Source organism: Passer montanus, unplaced genomic scaffold, assembly GCF_014805655.1.
Source record: "Passer montanus isolate IOZ18808 unplaced genomic scaffold, ASM1480565v1 scaffold58, whole genome shotgun sequence".
Taxonomy (NCBI): Eukaryota; Metazoa; Chordata; class Aves; order Passeriformes; family Passeridae; genus Passer; species Passer montanus.
Genome location: NW_024370816.1, coordinates 3596834 through 3610209, shown reverse-complemented (window position 1 = coordinate 3610209; position 13376 = coordinate 3596834). Strand labels below are relative to the sequence as shown.

Below are 13376 nucleotides of genomic sequence, written 5' to 3'. Positions count from 1 at the left end.
GACCTGCTTCACTTGCTCTCGTGTTTTGTGCTGCTGTGGGATCAGCACAGTCTGCAGCTGCCTGGCCCCCTGGAAGGCCATTCCTGAAAGGCAGTACAGACTGAGACCTCAGAGTGCAGAGGAAAGATGAAAGCTGTCACTCTCTAAAGCTGCCAGAATCTTTATTCCCTTTTCTGTTCCATTGGACACACGATTTGGGAGCTGGGTGATCAGGCACTGGAATACAGGAGAGGCAGACATGCACACAACAATATCACTACAAACTGGGTTTGCTTCACACTTCAGTTTGACAGAGAAGGATTATATTTAAAGAAACCATTAAATAAAACTGACAATTTATTGAGACAAAGCTAGAAAGCAAACTAATGTGCAGCAAAACCCACAGGATTGTTTTTTCAGAGCCTGGGCTTCCCTGGAGCAGGATGTAATCACCATGAAATGACATCACTGTCTCACTAAGAGCCCCAAGAGTTACATAATGTTTGCTAATTACCATCAGGGTTGTGGGAAAGCTGAGGCAAGGACACCAAGTAATTCACCAAGTCCATAAAGTCTGTCAGAGTGATCTGTAATTCAGAAAGCCATGGTTTGAAGTTTTTGAGTGCAGCTCATGCTGTGTCTGTGATCTTGTGATTTCATCTGAAATTCTGTTCATACAGAGGAAGACGAAGCTAAGCTAGAGATGATTTGCTCTCATTTGACACTGATGAATTAAAGGAAGCAGTCTGCCTTCCTCATGAAGCTTTTGAGTATCTGTTGCACCTCCAACACAAGTCCCATTGATAAACACTCTTGGGACCTATCAAGAAAACAAAAGTTGCATTAGTTTCTTCTTGGGAAAAAGGTAAACATTCAAGCAAGCCCATGTGGACTCCAGTACACACAATCACTGTGTTCTTCTAGATGTGTGTATAATATTAGTGTACAACCCATACTTGTCCAGAATATTTACAGAGATGAGAAACTCTACGTGCCCCTCAAAAGTGGGATGAACACACTGCATGGGTTATTGTAATAAATTCCAATAACTGAGTAAAGTGAGAATATGTAAAATAAAATAAAGGTGTTAAACACAGTGATTTAAATATACAAATGAAAAATGGCTTTGATATTATTATTTCAGTGGCAGTATGGCAAAGATCAGCTCTGAGGGACAGCCAAAGGGGTTCTAGAAGAAGAGACCTCCTGCAGTGTTTAATTTAGGAGCTTGTATCCCAAATTTACCAGTCTCAAAACAATTAAGCACTTGCTGTGGATATAACCCAGGAGTGATGTGTGCAGCCCAAATTGTTACTTGTCATGTATAAGAGAATATACTCACTGTTCTGCCACCAGTCATGTGTTCCAGAATGTCTTGGAACTGCCTTCCATTTGCATTTAGGTCCAGTTCCACAGCTGTGTAATTCACGTTCAAACCCTCAAAGAGGTTTTTTGCCATTTTGCAGTATGGGCACGTTGTTTTAGAGAAAATCACCACACAGTTGTGTGAAATAATGTCCTGTGTGCTCAAAAGAAAGTTAGAAGTCAGCGAGCTTCGAGGCGATGCACTTGGAACACTATTGAACAGTCGTGAAAGTAATACACAAGTTAAAAAGCTGCTGTTAGAACAGCAAACCTCTAACAGCAGGAAAACCTCTGCTGGCACCAGCTTTGACTTGCTCCTGGCTCCAAAACAGCACAAGGATGGTGGAGTGTGTGGTACAAACTCTGCTCTGCAGTCTGCCCAACTCCCTGTGTCCCCCTCAATTGTTTAGGAGTTTTCTTTGTCCCTAAGGCACTTGGGATGTGCCAGTGGCAAGCACAGTGACCAAAAGCAGTGGGTGGAAGATACACCCTTATCACTTTACTGTAAATTCAAGGGGGTTTCAGGCTATCATTTACTATCAGTAAATTTATGAAAAAACACAACTTCTAAAATATTTAACTTTACTTGGTATCAGTAATTTTATAATTTTACAAGGTTCTATCCCTGATGTTGACAGCAGCACTGAATTTGAATGGAGTTCTTAAAAAAAAAACAAACCCTTAAAATGGATGCAGCCTAGGAAGATCAGGTCCCAGGGCTGTGGATAAACAAAACTGCCTTGATAACCACAATGAACGTAGGAACAGGTTCAACAGGCAGAACTATTTACAGTATTTCTTTGTGTAAATAAGGAAAGTAATTGGCTTTTATAAATGCTGAAAATCAGTAAAAGCAACAGAAATAATGCTACCTGTATTTGATTCACAGCAGCATCATACGACAATCCTACAGAGGTGGTCTGGCTGTTCCCCATTCTATAACTAAAAAGAAATGACAGTCAGATCTCCCAGCTTTCCAAGAATCGCCACATGGCCCCGCGTTTTGCTTCGGTTTTCCACTGACTGCGCCATGGAAGTTCACTTGAGCTGCAGCGTGTGCAGCCAGCCCGCTGCTCGTGTGCCTGCAGGGAAGGGCAGCGGCCGCGAACAGCCCGGGCGGGCCGTTAGGGAAAACGGGAACCGCTCCGCGCCGCCCGCGACAGACACACACAGGTACACACAGACAGACACACAGATACAGACACAGACACACACACAGGTGTGACACCCGCGACATGGCGGCACCGCCCCGCGACCGAGCCCTGCCCTCATCCCCAACCCCGTCGCTCTCCCAATCCCGATCGCGGGCCCGGTCCTTGTCCCGGTCCCTGTCCCAACCTCAATCCCGGACTCGGTCCTTGTTCCGATCCCGATCCCCGTCCTTGTCCCGGTCCCTGTCCCCCCAATCCCGATCGCGGGCCCGGTCCTTGTCCCGGTCCCTGTCCCAACCTCAATCCCGGACTCGGTCCTTGTTCCGATCCCGATCCCCGCGTCCTTGATCTCGGTCCCTGTCCTAACCCTAATCCCAGTCGCGGTCCTGGTCCCGATCCTTATTATGGACCTTCTCCCTGTCCCGATCTCTGTCCTTGTCCCGGTCCCTGTCCCAACCCTAATCCCAGTCGCGGTCCTGGTCCCGATCCTTATTATGGACCTTCTCCCTGTCCCGATCTCTGTCCTTGTCCCGGTCCCTGTCCCCATGCGGATCCCGATCCCGGTCCCTGTCCTTGTCCCGGTTCCTGTCCCGACCCTAATCCCGGTCGCGGTCCCGATCCCTGTTCCGGACCCTCTCCTTGTCCCGGTATCTGTCCCGATCCCGGTCCCGATCCCTGTCCTTGTCCCGGTCCCTGTCCCGACCCCAATCCCAGTTCCGGTCCCGATCGCGGTCCCTGTCCCGATGCCGATGCCAGTCCCGGTCCCGGTCCCTCCTTATCTCTATCCGTGCCCCGATCCCGATCCTTATCCCTGCCGCAGTCCCAGTGCCGATCCCAGTCCCTGCTCAGGACGGTGTCCTTGTCCCGACCCCAGTCTCTATCCGTGTCCCGCTCCTTATCCCGTTCCCGTTCCCATCCCGGCCGGGCGCCCCCGGCCCGCACTCACCGCCCCCCCCAGGCGGCCGCCACGCGGCGCAGCGCCCCCTGCAGAGCCATGGCCGCGGCAGGAAGACAGGTGGGCCACACAGGGTCAGCACAGGCCAGCACAGGAACAGGGAGAGCACAGGGACAGGGCCAGCACAGGGCAGCTCGGGATGGGGCAGCTTTCCCAGGATGGGTCAGGAGAGGCATGAAGGTGCTGGGTGTCCCAGAGGCCCCGGAGCCGCTCCCGCTGTGGGGCAGCTCGGGGACGTTTGGCCTCCTGCCTTGCAGACGTGGGGGTTTCGGCGGTGCCTTTGCTTTGTCCGATGTACAACTTACTTTAAATCTTCTCCGTCCCCGTTTCTGTTGCCCGTTCTTCCTCGCGTTCCTCTCCCGCCTTGCAGTTCCTCGGTCAGAAACTGAGCTGTGAAACAGCAGAGTTGGGAACGGAGTGAGTGATGGGTGGGGGTGAAGAGCTGCCCCTGGCACCTGGGGAGTTGTGTCAGTGGAGCTGGCTAATCGTGTAATGTGTGGGATGTTTTAGTGGCTCCTAGAAATAAAGAAAGGGGAGGTTTTAATTTTGTTGTTGTTGTTGTTGTTTTGTGGGGGTTTTTTTGTTTTTGTTTTTGTTTTTTTTTTTTTTTAATTTCCTCAGTCTGCCCAGTAAAAGCTGTTCAACAATATTCTGTTATTTCCCCCCACATACCTTGGTGTGGAGCCTGGTCAAACGAGTGTCCTTGGCAGAGCTTTCCTGGGGAATATCCTCTGAGCATCCCCTCACAAATATTTCAGTAGTGGAGAAACTTTTCTACACCCTCTTAGCTGAGAGGGTAAATTGTGCTCTGGATCACTGCTCACTGTTCAGCCCTATGTTTTAAAAAATACTGCAAGGAAATGCACACATGTACTGATTTGGTTTTGTATCAGTCACGTGTATCTGTGAAAAAGGGAATGTGTGTTCATGCATGATGTATCTTTCTATTATCTTTCTGGATGTTGATTAATCTTAAATGAATTTACCTATGATGAAAAATTGTCTAATGCTTTGCAACTTAATTTTGCTTTCCTACAAAACATCAGTATAACCTGTTAAAGTACTGAGAAAATGCAATTGAAACATTTTACCCATGTCATATTTCTTCATTTGGCTAAATGGTAACTTGCTCATTTCAGATAATTATTTTATAGCCTAATCTTCTGTGATAAAACTAATAAACTCTCAGGTATCTAATGCCACATGAAAATAGTTTCATATCAAATCCTGATTCAATGATATAAATGTTGGTTAGTAATGTCACTATGATCCCCAATGGAAACTGTGAGAACTATTTTGTAAACTCCCAGTTAATACTTGTAATGAAAGCGTTAGGTTAAGAGTAAACCCATTCTAATTTTGCATTAAATGTGGCAGAAAATCACCCCCCTGTCATTCCAGCTGCTCCTCAGGTATCAGAGGGGCTGGCAGAGCTGGGTTTGGCTTCTGAGCTGGGGCCAATTCAGCAGCAGACATGCAGAGCTGGTGTGACACTGGAAGGAGATGACCTTTGGGGTTCCTTCCAACCCAGCCCACGCCGTGGTTCTGTGCTGGTGGTGAGTACCCTGTGTGCAGAAGGGTGTGTGAGCCCGTGAAATATGAACCATACATGTGGGGGGATAGAAGATAAGAAAATAAAGATAGTGCAGAGAGTAATCTCAGCCCCAAGGAGTTGCAGCTGGGCCAATTACCAAAGATTAGGAGCAGGCCTGACTTTAACAGGCCACAGCTGTGACCAGTGAGAAGAAGAGTGCTATAAAAGAGTGGGCTGGCAGGTTGAGAAGGAATTGGAGTCAGTTGGCTGCTTGGTGAGGAAGAGAGAGTCAGTGCTCTGAGGAGCTGCCCACGAGAAGATCCCAAGAAGGTATGAATAATAAGGAGATGACAATATGAAACTTTTGCAATAATATGACAACACATGCAGCCAGCCACAAGCACAGCCAGTGGGGAGGTGCCAGTGTAGCAGTAAGAGTATAGCACAAACACAGGCTGGCTTTCTGAATTTCCCCAGCAAGCACCCGCTGCAGCCGAGCACTGCAGCCTTACCCAGTAGGTGTTCCTGTGGGGAGGAGATGGGTAGAGCCCTCTGACAGTGCCAGGAATCAGAGATGGAGTCTCCTCTGACCTCCCTTACCACTACAGCTGTATTTATATTGTTTCCAGTCAGTGACAGGCGAAGGTGAAGCTGTGGCTGACATAATTTCCTGTTTAAGTGGAGTTTGATTTTAGTCATGAGCATATAGGGGGGTACTGACACAAAGCTGGGTCATGGTTTGGGTCATTCCTTTGGCCTAGTTCCTGCTCCCTGCATTGTTCCTGCCAGAGCATGACCACAGCACCTCTGTGCCTCTCCATCTTCTGTTTCACACCTGCATTGATTCCAGCAGGGCGAGACCAACTCGCTCCCTGCTTTGTTCCCTCCTCCCAGAGCAGCACACCGACAGGGATCCTGCTCCTGAGGTGCAGGCAGCTTGTCCCTGCTGAGCTGCTGCCCGGGCACACACTCCTTGTTCAGCTTTCTTTTTCAGTGCTCTCCCCAGTGAAGGCAGCCTGGAATGAAAAAATGAACCAGAATGACAAAGTTTTCTGGAAACTGAAAATAAATCTCTTTGCAGCTGACTGTGTGCGACATTCCCAGCTCCTGAGCAGCAGAAGGGAGCAGAACTGAAATGAGGGGCTTTTTGGTGTCATTGCAACAGTGACTGTGTCCCATTGAACAGAGGTATTACTTGTAGTGCAGTAGATGTACAGGGGATACACTGGGGCTTTTGGATGAGGCATGGAAATGGGACTTGGCCTGCTGGAAGCGTTTCATGTCCTGTTCCAATTTTCCTAAATGAGGGGCTTTTTGGTGTCATTGCAACAGTGACTGTGTGTCCCACTGAACACAGGTACTACTTGTAGTGCTGCAGGTGTACAGGATGTGTTTCTGAAGAGGTAGCACTGCTTCAGGGGATACACTGGGGCTTTTGGGTGAGGCATGGAAATGGGACTTAGCCTTCTGGAAGCATTTCACATCCTGTTCCAATTTTCCAGAGCTCTAGCTCATGCAGTCATAATTCTAAATCCAGTTCAGGAAATGATATTGTTTATTCATTATGCCTTTGTCTTCTAAACACATCAATATTACTCTATACACATCAATATTTCTCTATACCCATTGACAAATAAATACTGGCAGTGATTGGTATAATTCCCACGTTACTGGGTGTTGTAGTACATATTTGTGTGCTAGACTATTTCAATACCATATCTGAAATGTTTTAGATTTGTGGTGCTCTGCGTGTTGTTCTGACACAGATGGGAATATCACTAACGTATTGAAACAGGGAATTCTATCGGTTGTTGGCTTTTAGTCTGTTTTTTCAGTCTCAGCATGTTACTTACAAGAAGAAAAATGACCCAATTCTGCCTTTTTCAAATTTAAGATGGTATCATGTTTTCTGCCAATGTTGGGGGGGTGTTAAGAAAATTCGGAGCATCAAAGGTTAGAGTAAGTCATGATGAGAGCTTGCTTTGGGGTGTCAAATGCTGCAATCAGAATTCCCCAGGGGTACCAGTTTGTTTGGTTCTGCTGGGAATGCTGTGCTCCTGGTTTTTGTGTGTTTGAGCAGAAGAAATGAACATGGAGCGAGCACGTGCCAGCTGCAGCTGTGCAGTTGCTCAGGTGAGCAAACAGAGCAAACTGAGCTCCGAGATCCCAAATTCTGCAGGGTAACATGGGATGTGCTCCATGGCATTACTGTTTGTCCTTCTTCAGATTTACAGGCAACATTTTCCTAATGACATTTTTTTTTTTTGCTATGGTCTTTTGATGGCTTATTTGTATCAGAATTTTTATGATTGATAAAGCAGAGACTTTGCTCTTTTTTTATATCCTAATTCTCCAGGGTAACATGGGATGTGCTCCATGGCATTACTGTTTGTCCTTCTTCAGATTTACAGGCAACATTTTCCTAATGACATTTTTTTTTTTTGCTATGGTCTTTTGATGGCTTATTTGTATCAGAATTTTTATGATTGATAAAGCAGAGACTTTGCTCTTGTTTTACCCAGCTTTATATCCCGGATACAGGAGATTTTCTCTCCAGCATGCAGAGTGAGATACAAACACAGTGTCTGAGAGACGCAGAGTCACAGAACACCCTGGGTGGGAAGGGACCCACAAGGATCATGGACCTGAACTCCTGTCCCTGCACAGGACACCCCAATAATCCCAGCATGTGTCTGAAACATTGCCCAAAAGCTTCTGGAACTGTGGCAGGTGTGGGACCATTGCCTGACCACCATCTGGGTGAGGAACCTTTCCCTAATGTTCACCATAAACTCCACTGACACTGCTTCCTGCTGCTCGTTTTCTTGAGGTGTCACCCCAAACATCCCCAGACCCCTCTCAGGGCCCTTCAAAACCTCTTTAGTGTCACTAAAGCCCCTCCAAGTACACCACAAACCATCCCAGCCCCCCCAACACCCCTCAAGCCTCCTCAGCACCCCAAATCCATTTCAGCTCTCTCCAACCCCTCCCTAAAGCATGCCCTGAAGCCCCATTAGCACCCCAAATCCCTTTGAGCACTCTCTAAAAACCTCTTTAACCTCACTAAGACGCCTCCCAGTGTACCACAACTATCCTAGCATCCCAAACCCCCCTCAGACCTCAGCCTGAGACCCTTTTTAGTTGTGCTTTACATTCCACGAATGCTTCCCAGCACCCTGAAAAACCCCATTAGCACCCCCAAATCCATGCCGGCACCCCTAAAGCCCCGCTAGCACCACACACTCCTTCCAGCACCCTCTAAAATCTCTTCTCCAGACCAAAACTCGTCGTTTCCCCCGCCCAAACCAGCCCAGCACGCCCGCGGAGCGCGGCGCAGCCCCGCGCTGTGACTCGGCGGCCACGCGGGAGCATCAAAGCTCCAGAGAGGAGAAGCACGCCGATAAACTCCGGCAGCGATTGTGCGTGTGAAGCTCTATTTTCACATAAAACATGAGAAAGCGCTGCGTGCTCAGCACGGACGAAGCCGCACCCACACCGCCCGGGCCGCCCTGAGGGCGCGGCCGCCGTGAGGGACAGGGGGCGTGGCTTCCCCAGCACCGCCCCTCCCGGCCGGGGGCGGGCCCACGTCGCTCCCATGGCAACGCGTCCGGCGTCGCCCCGGTAGGCGGCGCGGCGGCGTCGGGCATGGTTCGTGTCCAGGGGGCGGCGGCCGGAGCGGTGGCGGCCGGGCGAAGATGGCGGACGTGCTGAGCGTGCTGCGGCAGTACAACACGCAGAAGAAGGAGATCGTGGTCAAGGGCGACGAGGTGATCTTCGGAGAGTTCTCCTGGCCCAAGAACGTCAAGACCAACTATGTCATCTGGGGGTGAGCGGCAGGGCCGGGCCGAGGGGCGGCGGGGGGAGAAGTTGCCCCGAAGTTGCGCGGGGCGGCGGTGCCGCCGTCCTTGGCGCTGCGCGGGCGGCGGGGCGGGCGGGCTGCAGCCGCCCCCGCTCGGCCCCGCCGCCGGCGCTCCCGTGCCCTGGCAGCCCGGCGGGGCGGGCGGGCTCGCCGCTCCCTTCGCGAACGTTCCCGGTCGTGCCCGGAGCCGCGCCGCGCTCGGCTCCCGGCGCTCCTGCCGGGAATCCCGCAGGCTCACGCGTGAGAGGGCAGCAGGCTCCGCTGCTGCTCCCGAGCTTGTCCGGGTGTTGGTGAAGAGGACGCGCTGCGGTGTTGCTCGGGCAGCGCTCTCGGCACACGGGGGGTTCTGGGGTGTTCTGCGCGGGGCCGGGAGCTGCACCCGGGCATCCCGAGGGGTCCCTTCCCGCTGTGATTCTGTGGTTCTGTCCGGGCTGCTGCTGGTCTCCCGGAGCTTGGACAAAGCCCCGCTCGCTGTGAGGGGCTGTGCAGGTGCTCTGCCCCACCTGAGGCCTCTTCCTGGGCAGGACCTCGTGCGGGCTGTTTCCTATTGGTCTTACCGGAATAAACAACTGGAAACAGTGTTTATGTGGCTTAAACGATTGTAGTAGATAAAATGCCCGGTTGTAGAGCATCTCTAGAAAATGTGGGGTTTTACCTGTTGAATTTCCTAGTACACCATGGGTTGCTTACATTGCAAAGGAGTTTTTTGTTTGCCTTTCTTCAGAATTTAACAGGTGCTTGCTTCTTAGTGTCCTCACTAGAAGGGTTCCAATGAATCTTTTTCAAACTTAAGAGGGAAAAATGCTTATTTTTAAAGGTCCTGATCAAAGAGGACATGTTACGCCGTGAACATTTGTAGAAAAGCAGAAGTGCCTGCAGATTTCTCAGAAAACCCTGAACTTGTAGTTAAGTCAGACCAGCAATTATTATTTTTTTCCCCCATAATTATGATATGACTATTACTAGCCTTAGATTGAGAGAGAGAAAAGCAAGTAGGCTTAATTACGAGGGAAAAATGCTTATTTTTAAAGGTCCTGATCAAAGAGGACATGTTAACCGTGAACACCGAGGACACCGTGAACATTTGTGGAAAAGCAGAAGTGCCTGCAGATTTCTCACAGAACTCCAATCTTGTAGTCAAGTCTGACCAGCAATTATTATTTTTTCCCCATAACTATGATATAACTATTACTAGCCTCAGATTGAGAGAGAGAGAAAGGAATTAAGCCTACTTGCTTATCTTCAGTTGTAGGTGGACTTTTCATAGCTAATTTTACTTTGCACCTTATATATTACTAGAAATCTGCTTTTTCATTACCTGTTTTAAGCTTTCAGGAATTAATTTTGGAGCTATTTGTGCTTCCTGGCTGAGTGGGGGATACTGGTATGTACTGAAGAGGAAGAAAAATATTTGGACAAGCAGTTAAAGTCTTGGCTGTGTTTTTGCTGGGCACTGTGTAACAGATGTGGTGGTTTCCCTGCTATAAGCTGCCTTTCCCAAGGGGCAACAAGTAGTGGTTAGGTGGACAAACAAGTTCATTGCCCTTCTGCAGGGAACAAGAAACTGATATGCCAGCCCTCTACTATTGCTCAGGAGAGCTTGGATTAGACCCAAAAAGAAGTTCATTGCCCTTCTGCAGGGAACAAGAAACTGATATGCCAGCCCTGTACTGCTCAGGAGAGCTTGGATTAGACCCAGAAATTGTTACCAAAAGCCTACAAGCAGCTGGAGAGCAAACTGTGCTTTGTTCAGGTCAGGAAGGGTGTGTGGGTGAGCAGGGGGTTCTCTGAGCACAGCAGCAGCTCCTGCCACAGCTCAGTGCTCCCCTCCTGGGGTGCCTGTGGTGGAATTCGAGGGGTTTGTTGGGGGTGAGTTGCTGAATCTTGGTTTAGAGCAGTGCCTCCTGAGTTTTTGATAGGATCAGGCTGCTCTCAGTTCACAGCATTTCTTGTCAGCCACAGTGGCATTTTGCATGTCTCAGCTTTGAATTGAAGACACTGTAAAAACGAGACCAGTTCTGCAAGCCGTGCTCAGCAGCTTGGACACCACACTTCAAGAGCTGCTAATTTAGGTAATTGCTGCACTCAGGAGGGACCTTCTCAAAAAACTTTCAAGATTCAAACCCTTTTATATTCAGGTCACTTGGCAGGATCCAAATTATGCTTGCACTGAGCAGGTGTTGGGGGCTTAATCTTTCACAGAACAAACCCTGAGTTCTGTTTGAGGTGTCCCCAGCACGGTTGCTGTAATTGCATCTCCAGCCTGAGGAGAGTAATGCCAGGCTGAAGAGCAGCAGTGGCATTTGGCCCTGCTAGAATTAGAAGTAGTCCCAGGAGACATTTAGCTGTGGCTCCTCGAGCAGCTTAGCTGGCAGAAGTCAGCAGTGCTGCCCTGCATTGCCTCTCTCTCTAGCACAAGTGTCACCCAAACAGGGAATTGGGCTGAGGAATTGAGCCAAGTTAAAGGTAAGCTGGAGAAAAAACAAAAAAAAAAGAGTGTGATGGGGAAAGCAACTTTAATCCAGTTTAGTTTCTAGGTAATAATTCCAGGGATGCTCCTGCTGGCACGTGAAAAAGGCTAGGTGGTCTGGGATGAAGTGGTTTGTGTTTTGACCTATGGGCCCTGAAGAGTGATTAATGAATCTGTTTCAAAACCAAAGGAAGGAATTAATGTACCAGAGAAATGTATTGCTTTGTTTGCTAGTCAAGGGGCTTGGATATGCAGCTGAGTTTTCAAACAGTGAGCAGCTGGCCCTGGGTATTGTCACTTGTGTGATACTCAGTGTGCTTTGTCTTGTGTTTTTAAAGATTTCTCCTTGGGTTTGTCTGGATGAGATACAGGTCCATAGTACCTCTGTAAAACTTCAGGCTTTGAAACAGGAAAGAGGAAATAAAGCTGTTAAAAATGAATAAATTCCTGGTGCCCACAGGTGGAAGGTGAATGGATGAGAAAGAAGTCAGTTTCTGGTTTTAAAAATGAGCAGGTGAAACTTACTCTCTCCTGTCATATAAACATTTTCTCCATTTTTAAGCTGGAGTTTGTAAGAGATGCAACCATTCCTTATTTTTTACTTTAATGCTTGTCACTGGGTTTGTTGAGGTCTGCCCCCTAAGATTTTAATTTTTTTCTTAAGTAATTCGTGCCATAACTGAATATCAAAAATAACAGAATTAATTTCTATTTCTACTTTGGATGTTTGTCAATGGAATGAGGCAAGCTACCCTCAGATCTGCCTGTTTTTAGTTCTCTGTTTATTTAGCAGGAGCACACACTGATGTTGAAATGTCAGTTTAGGCTTAGGTTTTCTCCTTGCGTGCAACTGCTTGTCCATCTGATGATTTCCTGTTAGTGTGCAATATCTTGTGCTGCTAATAAAACATCCTCTCAGAGCCATAATGAGCACGGGCAATTCTTGTGTGTGTGGTTGGAGTGATGAGGTACCAGCTGTGCCCTGCTGAGCTTTGGCAGTGCCTGTGGCTTTGTTGCACTGTATTGTTTCAATTAATAGATAATGCCCCAGTATTTGTTTGTTTTTATACTTGTCCTTTATTGCTAAATATTGTAAAGTTTGAGTAGATGACCAGCTGGACTTTTCTATTGTGCTCAGTGCACACTTCAAAGAAATAATGAGTGATTCTGAACTAAGACAGTCTGAAGTGTTTGTTTTAAAATGAAGTGACAGCTGTATCATGTGACATCATGGCTTGCTTCAGAGCCAAGCCTGTGCAGAGGAAGCTTTTGTTTCTGCTGGTGCTTCCAATGTGTTTAGATACCACCTTATCAGGGACCCTTACTGCTTTGCTGCCTGTTCAAACAGTTCCTTGCTGAGGAATCCAGTTCTGGTGGCTGCCTGTAGTTGTCAAGCCAAGTTTTGGCTTCTTAGCAGTTGAAAGAAAAATCCTGTGTGTCTGCTGCCTTTCCTCTACAGCAACAAAGAGTACAGGCACCCAACACCTCATGCAGACCAAGTTTTTGGGAGGAAGGGACAGTGGTAAGAGAGACCCTTTGTTCTACAGTTCTGGTATCCTAAATCCCTTTTCTCTGCATGTTATTCTCCTGTTGGATTCCTCAGGCCTCACTGTGAAGGTGAGGTTTTGAACTTTAGTGCTGATAATGGGCTCTGAACAGGTTATTGAGCTCTCTTAGCTAATTTCAGAAAAGTAATGACAAGCAAAGCAGTAGGTGGCATTAAATCCACAGTACTGAGAAAACAGACTGACACCTCTGTTGGTTTAGTAGATTTTTGGGTGGCTCTTTCAGGCTCCATAAAGTTCTGACTGACTATTTATTTCCTCTCCCTTCCCCCAGTGAGGCTGGCACTTCTGTGGTGTGTGTTTTGGTGCTGATGATGAGCCATGAGTAAAGCCACTGTACTTAAAGGGAAAACTCTTTTAATGGCAGGGTTTCTTCCTGAAATCTCTTGTTTGTTGAAAATTCTCTACCAGTCTTAAATTTATAGCTTTGGGCTGGTTTTGTGGTGGCTTCTCTTCCTCAGGCTTTAAGGTGAGCCAGCTGGACAGGGACTGGGCCAT

At 48.2% G+C, this 13376-nt stretch overlaps 2 protein-coding genes and 1 long non-coding RNA gene across 6 annotated transcripts in view; 2 read left to right on the top strand and 1 right to left on the bottom strand.

Moving 5' to 3' along the window:
- Positions 1-144: 144 nt before the first annotated feature.
- On the bottom strand, positions 145-3501 carry GLRX2 (glutaredoxin 2). 4 transcript variants are annotated; one of them, XM_039726295.1, is made up of 4 exons: positions 3442-3501; positions 2217-2286; positions 1322-1498; positions 145-799 (listed from the first exon to the last, which is right to left on the bottom strand). In XM_039726295.1, the coding sequence occupies exons 1-4, from the start codon at positions 3489-3491 to the stop codon at positions 677-679; spliced, it is 420 nt and encodes a 139-aa protein (XP_039582229.1). In that variant the 5' UTR covers positions 3492-3501; the 3' UTR covers positions 145-676. The 4 variants fall into 4 exon arrangements, with proteins under 4 accessions (XP_039582229.1, XP_039582230.1, XP_039582231.1 ...); XM_039726296.1 differs by lacking the exon at positions 3442-3501 and adding an exon at positions 3365-3428; XM_039726297.1 differs by lacking the exon at positions 3442-3501 and adding an exon at positions 3128-3196.
- Positions 3502-4062: 561 nt separating this feature from the next.
- Positions 4063-7754, top strand: LOC120510446. The gene is made up of 3 exons (XR_005629490.1): positions 4063-5314; positions 6066-6172; positions 7507-7754. It is a non-coding gene; the product is annotated as an uncharacterized LOC120510446 (long non-coding RNA).
- Positions 7755-8649: 895 nt separating this feature from the next.
- CDC73 (cell division cycle 73) overlaps positions 8650-13376 on the top strand; it is a 102253-nt gene continuing 97526 nt past the window's right edge. Inside the window, exon 1 of the mRNA XM_039726263.1 lies at positions 8650-8810. Coding sequence (XP_039582197.1) covers positions 8680-8810 — 131 coding nt within the window. The 5' untranslated portion in view covers positions 8650-8679. The remainder of the gene's footprint in view (positions 8811-13376) is intronic.